The sequence below is a fragment of the Lonchura striata genome, chromosome 32 (genome assembly GCF_050655825.1).
Source record: "Lonchura striata isolate lonStrDom1 chromosome 32, ASM5065582v1, whole genome shotgun sequence".
NCBI lineage: Eukaryota > Metazoa > Chordata > Aves > Passeriformes > Estrildidae > Lonchura > Lonchura striata.
Genome location: NC_140734.1, coordinates 5,467,318 through 5,481,367, shown reverse-complemented (window position 1 = coordinate 5,481,367; position 14,050 = coordinate 5,467,318). Strand labels below are relative to the sequence as shown.

General features: G+C 51.0%; 1 protein-coding gene and 1 pseudogene across 1 annotated transcript; one reads left to right on the top strand and one right to left on the bottom strand.

The window, feature by feature from the left end:
* The first annotated feature begins 2,113 nt into the window (after positions 1-2,113).
* On the top strand, positions 2,114-10,368 carry LOC146764635 (uncharacterized). The gene has a single exon (XM_085564342.1). The coding sequence runs from the start codon at positions 2,114-2,116 to the stop codon at positions 3,512-3,514; it is 1,401 nt and encodes a 466-aa protein (XP_085420468.1). The 3' UTR covers positions 3,515-10,368.
* On the bottom strand, positions 5,378-8,849 carry LOC146764636 (uncharacterized; annotated as a pseudogene).
* Positions 10,369-14,050: the final 3,682 nt, after the last annotated feature.

Sequence of the window (14,050 nt, the reverse complement as noted above, 5' to 3'; positions counted from 1 at the left end):
TCTCCTGGGACTCACCACGGAGGAGCTGGCGCCGCTCTTCAACCTGCTACGAGGAGATGGCGACCTAGCTTCCCCTCGCGAGCTAACACCTGCCGCCAAAGGAGCCCTGGAGAGAGTCGCTGAGGCCATACGATCCCGTCAGGCCCACCGTGTGGATCGGCTCCTTCCCGTCACCCTTGCCATACTGGGTAAGTGCCCAAACTTCCATGGTCTGCTTTTTCAATGGGACGCTGGGCGGAAGGACCCACTCCTTATCATTGAGTGGCTGTTTCTCCCGCACCAGCCAGCGAAAACTATTTCAACTCCTGCAGAGTTAATGGCTAGGATAATAATAAAGGCCAGACAACGCCTCCGGACCCTCGCAGGGTGTGACCCGGCGTGCATTTACCTACCTCTTAATTTGGAACAATTGGAATCCCTGCTTCAGACAAACGAAAGTTTGCAAATTGCTTTAGACAGTTACCCTGGACAGATTTCCATTCATTACCCTAAACATAAAATATTCAAAGACACGTTATATTTGGCCCCAAAGTCATTCAAAAATAAAACACCTATTAAAGGTGCTCTCACGGTGTTCACCGATGGGTCGGGAAAATCCCACAAATCGGTGATCACTTGGAAGGACCCGGAGAGTCAGAAGTGGGAGTCTGACATCCAACTGGTTGAGGGTTCCCCTCAGATCGCAGAACTTGCTGCGGTCGTGAGAGCATTCAAAAAATTTCAGCAACCTTTCAATCTGGTAACAGATTCGGCTTATGTTGCCGGGGTAGCAGAACGGGCAGAACACGCCCTGCTCAAAGAAGTTCAAAACAAACAGTTATTCGATTTGCTCACGGAATTAATCTGGCTGATCTCCCACCGAGAGCAACTCTATTATATTATGCACATCCGGGCTCACACAGACCTGCCAGGAGCTATTGCAGAGGGGAACCGGATGGCCGACCTCCTTGCAATGACATCTCATTACTCTGCACCTGCACTTTCATTAACCTTACCAGACATTTTTGCACAGGCAAGGCTCAGCCATGCGTTTTTCCATCAAAATGCACCTGCCCTTGCCCGACAATTTAAAATATCAAAAGAACAAGCCAAAGCCATACTAGCCACATGCCCAAGCTGTCAGTCCTTCGCCCTTCCACCGCTGCCAACGGGGATAAACCCCCGAGGGTTGGCAGCATTGGAGCTGTGGCAAACAGACATCACTCACTATAATCCTTTTGGCCGCCTGAAATACCTGCATGTGTCCATAGACACATTTTCTGGGGCCGTGTTCGCGTCACTCCACACTGGTGAGAAAACAAAAGATATCATCAAACATCTATTCATGGCATTTGCCACATTAGGAGTCCCAAAAGCCATCAAAACGGACAATGGGCCTGGATTCACCTCGACAAGATTCGCACAATTTCTACAACAATGGGGAATTGCCCATTCCACCGGCATTCCCCATAACCCCACAGGACAGGCAATAGTGGAACGCTCCCACAAAGAGTTAAAAAGGCTGCTAGAACAACAACACGATTCGGCTCTGGCCATGACACCAGCTGAAAGATTATGCAAGGCACTTTATGTTCTTAATTTCTTAAATTGTTCTGACCGGGAGCCGAATCCCCCTGCACTCAGACACTTTTGCAATAACACCAGGGCAGTTTTGAAAGAGCGTCCGCCAGTCCTCATCAGAGACCCAGAATCAAAAATCATCTCAGGGCCGTACCCTCTGATAACGTGGGGGAGAGGGTACGCTTGTGTTTCCACAGCCCAGGGTCCCAAATGGATTCCTGGAAAATACGTCAAACCGTACCTGGAGAGCACTACCACGGACCCCCCAGCGAAGAGCAACCCAGCGACCCCATCACAATCACCACCAGATAATGCAGTGGCGTGGCGACGGAGAAAAAAGAAGAGGACCGGAAGACCACCCAACATCGTCTCCTGGGTCCTCATCACAAGGACATACCTACCTCTGCAAGACTTAACAACTTCCGCCACCCCATCCCCTCCTGTGCCGTTCCCTCTACCCTCATACCTAACCCGTCATCCCTTTACCCCTCCGTCCTGAAATTTATTTTTATTTTAACCCAAAAGGGGGAGCTGGGGGAGGGGAGGGAACCAAATGTATGTTGGTAATATTGTTTTGTTTAATTTTAGTACTAGGATGGCTGCCAGAACATCATTCACCCAAAAGGAACAACAGAAGATGTCCCACTGCGCCCAGCTGGTTGCAGCCACGCTTTCCATCCTCCTGTGGCTGCATGTAGCAGATGGCTGGGTGGTACCACAGCCGAAAGAAAACGTCTGGATCACGCTGGCAAAGTCCTTGCAGCAGGATAACCTATGTCTGGCCATGGGCAACGTGGACAATCCCCTGTCCACTTGCCTGGTAGGGGTCCCCTTGGTAGCTGATGATTGGCCGGTATCCAATTCCGACCTGCTCCGAACCACGGGTAGGAGGCCTAACCCGGTCGATACTTGGGATGAGTGGACCAAAATTTTGCCCAACAGCAAAGAGGAACCCCAAGAATTGGACTTACTGGGGTCCTCCACAGCTAGATATTGTGTCAAATTCTATTATAGGAGGCCAAGTCAAAATTGGCACGGAATTGACTTGGCCAAAGACACATACCGGAAAGATGTAACACCTATCAGTAAAAAATATAACAGCCAAACCTGGTGCAATTATACTAGCCAGGTGATTTCGGTTTCATCCACTCATCCCAAGACATTGCCCAGGGGGATGTTTCTTATCTGTGGGGACAGAGTATGGTCGGGAATTCCATCTCGGCTCCAGGGAGGCCCATGCAGCCTTGGCAAGCTTGCTACCCTCACTCCAAACAGAACTCAAATTCTGGATTGGAAAAAAGAGAGACAATTGGCACGCACCAAAAGATCATATGCTCAATTCGACGAAAATTGTGACTCCGAAATTTACGATTGGGGAAAAACAAAGAGGGTCGCTGTATCCATCTTTTTACCATGGTATGCAGCAGCTAAGGCCCTCGGTGAGCTTTCTCACCTGGAGTGTTGGATAAGCAAGCATGCCAACGCCTCGTCTGCCGCCCTCTCCGATCTTCTGGCAGACCAGCAAACCACCAGGCAAGCCACATTACAAAACAGAGCGGCTATTGATTTCCTGCTGCTCGCCCATGGCCACAGCTGCGAGGACTTCGAAGGATTGTGTTGCTTCAATTTAACATCACGGAGCACTTCCATCCAAGCCAACATCCAGCGGATCCGGACCGAAGTACAGGACATCAAAACGGAAACTTCGGCTGTGGACCCCGTCCACAAACTATTGATGCAGTGGGGCATTCCCGGGTGGGCAGCCTCCATTTTAAAAGGACTCTTTTGGATTTTCATAATTGTCCTTCTCATTTCAGTTGCCTTAACCATCTTCAAAAAGACGCTTACCAAGACTTTGGCAAATATTTATTTAATTAACAAGAACGGGGGAGATGTGGGAGGGGACTTGGGAAACTGTCCCCCCGAATTACCCTGGGAGGCGACAGGTGTGTAGTTCCCCGCCTCCCCTGTTATCAATCAGTATGTCTGTCATCCCTTGGTGCTAGAAAATTCTTTGTTCTTTATACCTCCATTGGTTCCTTCCCTGAAGCCGCTCTTTCCCCTTACCCTCATTGGTTATAACCCTGCCACTCGACCCTGACTCTGCCCCCGAAGCCTTCCTTCACTGAACGCTTCATGCCTGGACCCTCCCTCTCTTGTCCCAGTTATAATCCCGATTCCGCCCCCTGTTCGAGGCTCTCAGAGCGAGCTCCCTCCCGGAGAGGTTGTTTTCCCTTCGCTCCCTGAATTGCTGTTCCTCAATAAACCCTCCTGGAAATAAAGCCGCCTGTGAGTCGTCCCGCCTTCATAGAGGAAGATTTCATTACGCTATCCGGCTTTCGAGGACTCGGCTCTCTGACAAGCAGAGTGGTCAGAGACCCAGAAGCCCTCAACTGCATATTAGGGATATTAGATAAAACAATTATGAAGCTCTGCCACAGCCATCGGCTGACAAACTGTCCTGGGTTGTAACATAAGCTTGTATTCTATTTGCCATCTGTTGAAAGTTGGGCAAGTTTGTTATCTTTTCCAAGAACCGGTTTTGCTCCTAAGAGGTAATGGTTTGCTAATGGGCCATTGACTGATTCAATGCAGGGCTCTGTAAATGTAACACCATCCCATTGTGAGGGGTCCCACCCAGAGGGGGAAGCCAAGCACTCTATTATTGTATAAAGGGGTAGCTTTTTGGGGAGACTAGGCAGCTCTCTTTGCGGGACTCCCAGAGAAGCAGCGCGCGCTCTCTCTTCGCGGGAATCCCAGAGAAGCAGCTCCCTCTCTCTCTTCGCGGGATCTCGCAGCGGAGCAGCCGGTGAGGCGGCGGCGGCAGAGCTCAGAGGCAACCCCGGCGCAGAGGAAGACTGGCCCCACTGCCACCAGATCTTCAGAGGAAAACTATACCCTTCTAAAGATCACCACTGCAGATGCAGTTCATCAGCCACTGCAAGGGGAGCAATCGTCCCAGCAGGACTGCCACTGGCACCCCGAATCCTCAGGTTGTGGACTTTTTTCACTGGTTTTGTTTATACCGATTGCATTTCCCTTTTTAAATTGTTGTCTAGTTTTCTCCTAGTAAAGAATTGTTACTCCCATTCCCATATTTTTGCCTGAGAGCCTTTTAATTTAAAACTCCTAGAAATTCGGAGGGAAGGGGTTTACCTTCTCCACTGCACAGGAGGCTTTAGCCCTCCTTCACAGACACCTGTCTTGTCGAACCAAGACAGCTCTGGTAGCCTACCACACAGCTTCTGGACCTTGCCACCTGCCCCTGCACAGTCCCCTTGGGAAGCAGGGCAGAAGCAGCCCCTGGGAGCCCTGGGAATTCCCCTCTTGGATCCATGGCACGCTCCCAAAACACAAGGAATTTCACTTTACATGGCACGGCACTCCACATCCCTCCCAAGAACCCTCAACTGGATCAAACCCACCATCCTCCACATTCTCTGGGATTTCACCCCATGTCCCCCCCCATGTCCCTGTCCCCCACGTGTCCCCACCCATGTCCGTATCCCCTGACGTCCCCATCCACGCCCGGATCGCCACCATATCCCCATTCATGGCTCTCCCCCTCCCCAGCTGCTGCGGTGCCGGATTCCTTCAGCCCGGTTCACTCCCGACGCCGTCGGCGAGAGCGGCCGCCCCCAGAAAGCTGCTGAACCTGGGCTGCGGCTGTGGGGCACAGATGCTCCACGGCACGGGGGGACTGCGACGAGGGGGGCACAAGGAACAGGGAGAGGTCTCCTGTGTGTTTTCCAAAGGGGATTATTCCCAGGGGGTCAGGGACAGAAAGACCCTGAACAAAGGCACACAACCACTGATATCCAGGGGAGGCCTTAGGGGCGACACAGACTTTAACCAGCTGCGAGAAACCTGGGCAGGAACACAAGGCGGGGATACAGTGTTTAACCCAAGAGGGGATCGCAGGGGAGGAGAACAACTGAAACCCATCCTTGGGGCCTCCTCCAAGGATACAAAATGGAGAGAGATGTTTCTAGAGAAAGGGGCAGGCACGGGAAGGGGGTGACACTCAATGGGAGCAGGGACAGGGAACAAAAGGGCAGGTCTTTGGGGAGAGGGACACCTAGGGGAAAACCTCCAACACAGGAGAGATAGGAACAACCCATAGGCAATAAAATATGCTATAACCATACAAAATAGGAGGGGTTTTAGAAATAATTACTGGGACAGAATGACAATTGAAAACACACACCGCAACACCCACCCATGCCCGTGTCATCCATGTCTCCATCCATGTTCGTGGGACCCATGCCACTGTACACAGCCATGGCCCCTTCAGCACCTCTTCCATCCAGGTGCCCAAACAGAGCCAGGAAGATGTAGAGACCCCCAGCCAGTGGATCAGCAGCACCATGGATCACCAAGTCTCTGCCCAACGAGGGCCACTGTGCATCATCCCATGGGGGTCCTCCAATGCGGATGGAGTTGGAGCAGCGCACACAGTTTCTCCCGCACACAGAGCATTTGTAGAGCTGCACTTACTGCTGCCTCTGTTGCTGTTTGGGCACTTCATATGTCTGGGAGACACTCTTCCCACTCTTGGGACACTGTTAGGGGCTCTCCCCAGCGTGGATCCACTGAGGGGTGATGCAAGTGGAAATCTTCCTAAATCCCTTCCTACACTCAGCGCTGCTGAAGGGCCTCTATTCTGTGTGAATCTGCTGATGCTTGAGGAGATGATATCTTCTCTGAAACCTCTCCCCACACTCAGAACACTCATAAGCCTCTCCCCAGTGTGGATCTTCTGGTGGACTCTCAAGTTGCATCTCTGGCTAAAGCTTTTCCCACATTCCCCGCACTTGTAGGGCTTCTCTCCAGTGTGAATCCTCTGGTGGACCATCAGCTTGAAGTTCTGCATGAAGCTCTTCCCACATTCTGAGCACATGTAGGGGTGTGCATTCCCAGTGTGCATTGCCTGGTGTATGATCGGGAGAGTGCTGTCATGGAAGCCCTTCCCACATTCCCCACACACATAGGGTCGTATCCCTGTGTGGATCATCTGGTGATGATTCAGGTAAGAGATGTTTGTGAAGCCTTTCCCACATTCTCCACATTTATAGGGCCGTTCCCCAGTGTGGATCTTCTGGTGGCAGACCAGGACGGAGCGCTTGGGGAAACTCTTCCCACATTCCAATCACTGGTGGGGCTTTTTGCCATCACCGTGCTCCTTATGGACCACCACCTCAGAGCCCTGGCCAGATCTCTGGCTGCCTTCTGTTGCAGAAGCTAGATAAATATGATTATCCATAAATAACACAGCCAGGATGAGAACACTTTTCCCATCTAGACGGAAAACAACCCCGCCTACATATGGGTCCTGGGGTCAAGTGGACTGTTCCATCTCACACCCCAAATGATGTATGGTTCACCCCGCACATCTATCCCGTCCCTAAAACATCAAGTGCTTGTAACCCCATTGGTCCGAGCCTTGTTCCAGCCCACCTTGAAGCTCCTTGAAAAGGGGGTTTTGAGGGGCCACACGCTCTCTTGGAACTCCCTCCCCTCTGTGGAGTTGCGTTTTTATATGTTTTATTACATTTGTATTCTGTCATGGTTTGTTTCAGTGTACCCCCATACTGTATTGGTGTCGTGGTTTTACACGGAATGAGAATTTTTTCCGGAAGGGAGAGGTCAATTTGGATATTGACCAGTTGAAGGTAGACACGCCTCTGAGAACACAGAGGGGTTAAAAGCAGAATTCCCAGGAGAACTCGTTCTCTTTGGTTCCAGTCAGCGCACAGTGCAGACCTTCCCCCGCCCAGCCACGAGCTGGGAGGGGGAGGGGAAGGCCGATGGCCTGACTGAGGTAGGCCCAAAGGTAGTGGAAGGACTGCAATCAGGCTGGCCCCTGCAGATAAAAGGGTGGAAGAAATCTGGGATGTCTCCAATCCCCCCCCCAGAGTTTCTCTCCCGAGAGAGAGAGAAAGAGACATCGGCAGTTTTGTCAGCAATTCCACCGCGAGGAAGGAGGAGCGGGGGGAGCTGCAAGGTGCCCAGTGCGTGGGAGTTGCTGGATGTCTGGGCATTGAGCCATCCCTGGGAGTTCGGACTTTTAACCCTTCCATGAGAAATAAAAGCTTTGTGAATCTTCCTTTCCTCTCCTTACTTTGAAAGAGAGGAAGAGGGACACCTTGGACCCTGGGATGTTAGAAGGAGGAATTCTAAATGGGAGGGGGACAAGGAGTGGCTTTTGGCTGGACTTTTCCGTGTTAGCCACAACCTGAACCAATCTTCTCCTCCAAGAAAGACTGTGTTTAAAGAGGATGCCAGTGAGTCAAGAGACCTGCTTCAGCTGGGAAAAGACAAAAGTGGAGTGAACGGAGAAAAGGTTAGGGGGTTTGTGGTGGCGCCCCCTTATCCTCAAAGAAAAGAGAAAAGAAGAAGATCTCTATTCTTGAACCCTCGGCCCCAGGGGAAATGGAAAAATGGGGGGGACTGCGGTCCCAAACAATGAAAAACTGAACTGTTGTTTTCTCCCCTCTTGGCAGGGCATCCTTGAAAAGAAAAATCCTAAAAGCAGTCTGTCCATCCATGCATTGATGGTGAGAGCACTGTGCATGAAAAAGGGAAAGGTCACCATAGCAAACTTTTTCTCCGGGCCGTGCCATGTGTGACATGGAAACACAGGATGTAGAGTTGTGTTTTCTTAGAGAGTCTGTGGCACAGGAGAGACTCTGTTCCCTCGATAGACTATGTATCGATTGCCTGGAAGATAGAAACCTAATTAGAGTCCAGATTGTGTCTCACTGTAGATTGTTGGAGTTGGGTAGTAGGGGGAGGAATGCTTTGCAAGGTTTTCGTTTAATGTTTGTGTAGTTTTTTTCCTTTTTTCCTTTCCTTTTCCTTTTTGTAGTAGTAGCTTAATAAAGTTTTTTTCCTGTTATTAAGCATAGGCCTGCTTTACTCTGTTCTAGATTCCACTTCACAGCATTCAAAAAAGAAATCACATTTTCATGGGGGCACTGGCATTGTGCCAGTGTCAAACCATAACAATTGGTTTCTCCCTGGGTTTTCCCGCCTTCCCTCATGTGTCAGTCTCCCTAGAAAATGCCAAGTCAGTCCCCTGTCCCCTCCTAGGTGCCTTGCCTGTCACTTGGTGCCCCTTCCCCTAACTCTAGAAACTTCCATCCAGGGCAACGAGTGATTGGATGAGGGCCTGGGACCCCTCCCCTGTCTCTCCCTCACTGGATCCCCCAGATGTCAATCCCCACAAGAGTCACTCCTGTCTGTTCCCTACTGGCTGATCGGCCCCCCTCCCTCTCCCTATGGAACATGTTGCCAGCACCACTCAGTTGCTCTTGCTGGCTGGCCACCTCCGATGCTGTTGGATCCCCAGGACCTCAATAAACATCGGATTTTTGCCCCCAGCAAGTGCCTCTCCTCATTTCCTCGCCGTTGGAATCAGCAGCAACCTCAGGACCCACAAAGCACTCTCCAAAGCCCAGCTGGGTACAGCGGAGGATGCTTCCACTCGCCCTACTCGCCCCCGCAGGAGAGCTAGCCGGGACTGAGGACAGTGGTCTGGGGCGGGGCCGTGGTAATTTGGCTCCTGCCGGGGGGCCAGAAGAGAGCCTGACCCCACGGCAGAGGACCCTCGGAGTCCAGGAGACCTGTGGATTTATCCTTTAAGCCGTCAAATTACCCTGGTGGGAGCAGACTCACGTTTTAGTGAGCGGCCCTCCCGGGGACGGGGCCGGCAGCTCCAGCCAGCACCACCGGAGTCGGCTCCCCCTTGGGCGTGTCTGCAGCCTGGATTTTTTTGTTTCTGCCTGGACGTGACCGGACCCTCTTTGCTGGTGAGTGAGGGGGTCCTTGGGGCTTAGACTCCTGCTCTTTTTGAGGGTTTTCCTTTTTTCCCCATTGTTGGGGGGAGGGATTCCCTCTTTGGGTGGGTTTTTCTTGCTCCCTGGGTGTAGGGGAAAGACCCCACATTCTTTTGTTATAGTTCCCTTTCCCGGGGTGTGGGGAGCTTGAAGGGCAGGTTAGTCTAAGTTGTTCAGGGTGGTCTTTTCCTTTTCGTTGTAATTCTCCCGGCTGTAGACTTTGTGGCACACCTTAAAATCTGTCAGCATGGGTGCAAAGCTGACCATGCCACAGAGGAGAATCTATTCCCAGGTTGTGGGTATCCTAGTTGGAGGGGAGAAAAAGTTTAAAAAATCAGATGTTAAAAGGTTTGTCCGGTGGGTGTCACAGAGCTTCCCAGATATTTCTGCAACCACATTATACCAAGTCCCTTTTGGCACCACGTTGCAAGGGAAATCCTCAAACAGGGGGATCCTTCCCTTTCCAAATTTACTTATTTGGCACTGCATATTAGGGATATTATATAAAACAATTATGAAGCTCTGCCACAGCCATCGGCTGACAAACCAAATCCCAGTTCTACAAATCCTACCCCTCTCTCCTCTCCCTCTTTCCAAAAACCGGGGATTCTTAGATAGGCATCCTGGCTATGTCCACAGACAGATTCTGGCCCCTCTGAGAATCCTCGGGACCCTTACCAGGACAGTGCTGGCACTACTCTGGACTCTCCCTGTTTCCCTGTTTCCCTGCAATGTGCAGCCCTGTCCCGTAGACATTCTGTAAGCTTTAGTCTCCCCAATCCTGTTCCTAACCCCTTATCCCACAGTCCACAAAATGGCTTCCCCTCTTCTCAAAGGACACAAGATGGCAGGGACCGCATGGCTTTTCCCTCCACATGTGCTCCTTCTTCCCACAATCCCTTTCCAGCCTCTTCCCGAAACCCCTTCTAATCAACAGCCAACCCCTTCCACTCCCCAGATTTTCCCGCCCACTTCTCTCCTCCACCCACCTCAGTCACCTCCCCTGTTGAATTATTTAACACCTTGTCCCCCAGCTCCGCCTTTGGGGAGAGCTTTCCATTAGCCACTTCCCCTGGCCCGGACCCTCTCTCCTCCTCCTCCCTCGGTTCCCACGACCCAACTTCCGGTTCCCACGCTTTGGGGTCGGGGGGGAGGAGGGGGGAGTGTGGGAACTCTGGCCTGCCCCATTCCCTGCCTGCCTTCTCTGCTGCCCCTGTCACCTTCACCCCACGGCAGGGGGGCAGGCCCCTCACACAGTGGTCCCTCATTCCTCAGCAAGTCATCAAGGACCTCTGCAAAGCCCAGAAGGAATTCGGCCGCGAATGCGAGTTTTTTTGAGGGATGTTAAAAGCAACACTTGCCTCCACAGAGTATGTTCCCGCAGACATGTGGACTCTCTTTTCATGTTTAATAACTCAGGCTGAGTTTTTAGTTTGGGAGTCTGCATGGAGGCGGGAGGTGAGGGAGTTTTTGCCATTCCTCTGGGCTAATGCAGAAACCTCTGTGGATGCGAATGGGGGAATGTTATGAATTGACCATCTGTGCAAGGTTGGGGATTGGGAATTTGGGCCAAAGCAGGCTGAAAAGATCCCCAGGGAGGATTTAGTAGTCAGTGCGAAGGCAGTGGAGAAGACCTTTTTTAAACTAAGGCCTACCAGCCCAATTATTAAGTATTTATCTATGAAGCAGGAGCCATTAGAGTAATTTCTGAGTTTTGTGGATCATCTATGCCGAGCCAATGAGGCACAGGTTCCAGACGAGGGCCTCAGGAGAGGCATGATCACCGAGGTTGCCAGGCAAAATGCCAACGAGACATGCAGGCAAGCCATCCTGAGACTCCCCGTCGACCCAGAGCCTACACTACAAAGAATGCTGGACGTCTGCTCCCGCAAGGTGACCATCCCACCTAGAGACTTGCAGGAGACTCCGCGAGCACCATCCAGGAGAGTCTCCTTCGCTGAAACCGCCACCCCATCAACTACTCCTGCTCCCAAACGCTGCTTTTCAAGGCCACCTCCAAGAGGATTTAATTCAGATAGACCCTGCAATCTTTGTAATAAAAGAGACCATTGGCCTCCACAATGCCCATTGAGGGACGACTTCTAAAATTCCAACAGCAGCAGCAAGGCCGAGGTGCCCCCAACCCAGGGGGGGAACCAAAAAACTAATGGACCAGCGCAGTCTCTCCCTGCGTGCGGAAATAAATATGGTGGGACAATCAACATCCGAGGAGGGGAGGGACAAAGACATCACCACCAGAAACGACACCCTGTCGGATTTGACTACGGCTGACGAACCAGCCTATATGCGGGAGGATGTGAACTTCATTTCAAAAGCCTGGCTTGGCCGGGATCCCGACCACCCCAGGCCCATTCTTAATACTCAATCCAATTTCTCTCCCTATAGGTTGGCTCTGAGTGAACCGTTACATCTGAAGGATACTGATAGGCACTTTATTACCATTGACACCAAGGACCCCAGAACCTGGAGGAACCTCCACAGTAAGTGTATCGTTCTTGGGGACACAAAATTCACACCAGTCGACATCACCATTGCACCAAGTCTGACATCTGCACATCCTAAACACTTGGTCTTGTGGCTGCACTGTTCTCACCCGCCAGTCTTCCTCCCCAAGGGCCAAATCATCGCCCAAGCCATTCCTGTATCTGGGCCTCCAGTTTTCCGCAAAGACATATGGAAGCAGTCACCTGACAAAATCTACAGGCGTGTCAGGCCCAGATACTGGGGAAGGAAAGACCTAAAACTTCATGCTACATGTGGAAAGCGGGGAGCACAAATATCTCAATGGACTTCTCGACACAGGGGCAGATGTGACGGTCATCCCCTTGCGGGACTGGCCGTCACGATGGGAATTGCAGGATGTGGCAGGACAGATTCAGGGTGTAGGTGGTTCACAATTGGCCAAACAATCAAAGAACATCGTAAAATTTGAGGGGCCAAATGGACAATTGGCTTATTTACATCCATTTGTATTAGACTGTACGGAACCCTTGTGGGGGAGGGACCTAATGGCCCAATGGGGGTCACAGTTGACATACCGATCCCCCAGGTTTTTTGGGTAGTGGCCACTGAGGAGTGTCCTACTCAGAAGTTGAATTGGCTTACGGATACACCAATCTGGGTAAAGCAGTGGCCGCTTAACAAACAAAAATTCAAAGTGTTCCAGGAGCTCGTGGATGAGCAGCTCATTCAGGGGAACATCCAGGAAACAACATCTCCCTGGAATTCCCCCATCTTTGTTCTCAAAAAACGTGGCAAAGACGAGTGGTGCTTCCTCCACGACCTTCGTGCAATAAATAAAGTCATTAAAGACATGGGCCCTCTCCAACCAGGGATGCCCTCCCCCACGATGTTACCTGAAAATTGGGAATTGGCAGTCATTGATATAAAAAATTGTTTTTTCCAAATTCCTCTACATCCTGAGGACGCGCCACGTTTTGCCTTCTCAGTTCCTTCCACTAACTGAGAAGCCCCAATGGACAGGTATCACTGGAGAGTTCTACCCCAAGGCCTGAAAAATAGCCCTTTCATCTACCAGTGGTACATTTCTTCATTGCTATCCCCTGTGCGTGCAGCCACCGAGGGCGTGATAATACGACATTACATGGATGACATACTCATTTGTGCCCCCAACAGCGATTTACTTACATACGTGCTTAACCTAACAACCGATGTGTTGGTTGCTGTGGGGTTCGAGCTGTGATCAGATAAAATTCAATCGATGGCACCCTGGAGGTACCTTGGTTTGGAAACAAACAAGCGGACCATTGTTCCGCAAAAATTGGCAATCAAAAATAACATTCGGACCCTAGCTGACGTTCAGAAGCTGTGTGGATCCTTAAACTGGGTGAGACCCTGGTTAGGTATCACTAGCGAAGACCTAGGCCCCCCTTTTTGATTTATTGAAAGGGGGGAAAGAGCCTAGTTCTCCCAGGGAACTCACCACAGAGGCCAAGGCTGCATTAGACAGGGTTCAGGAGACAATATCTGCCAGGCAGGCCCACCGGTACAATCTGGGTCTGCCCTTCAAATTCATCATATTGGGCAGACTGCCACACCTCCATGGTGTTATCTTTCAGTGGACAGACACCCTAGGGAAGGGTAACCAGGACCAAAGGGACCCACTCTCCATCATAGAGTGGGTTTTCCTAAGTCACCACCGGTCCAAGAGAATGACACGACCACAAGAGCTGGTGGCAGATCTAATCCGCAATGCTAGAGCGCGGATTCATGAGTTGGCAGGATGTGACTTTGAATGCATTCACATTCCCATTAAATTGGAATCGGGTCAATTCACAAAGGCTATGTTGGAACACCTGTTACAGGAAAATGAATCATTACAATTTGCTCTAGATAGCAACACGGACAAAATTTCAGTTTTGAGACCAGTCCACAAAATTTTTAATTCAGAGATTCAATTCACACTATCAACAAAGCGAATTCAGAGCAAGAAACCCTTGAAAGCCCTAACAGTTTTTACTGACTTGTCCGCAGGGTCCCACAAATCTGTTGTGACTTGGAAAGATCCTCAAACTCAGTGGTGGGAGGCAGATGTTGAGGTGGAAGGATCCCCTCAGGTAGCTGAGTTGGTCACAGTCATTAGAGCTTTCAAGCGATTCTCTGAACCCTTT

What these genes read in the sequence shown, in the direction of transcription:
- LOC146764635 (XM_085564342.1), top strand. Translation starts at nt 2,114, where the DNA reads ATGTATGTTGGTAATATTGTTTTGTTTAATTTTAGTACTAGGATGGCT.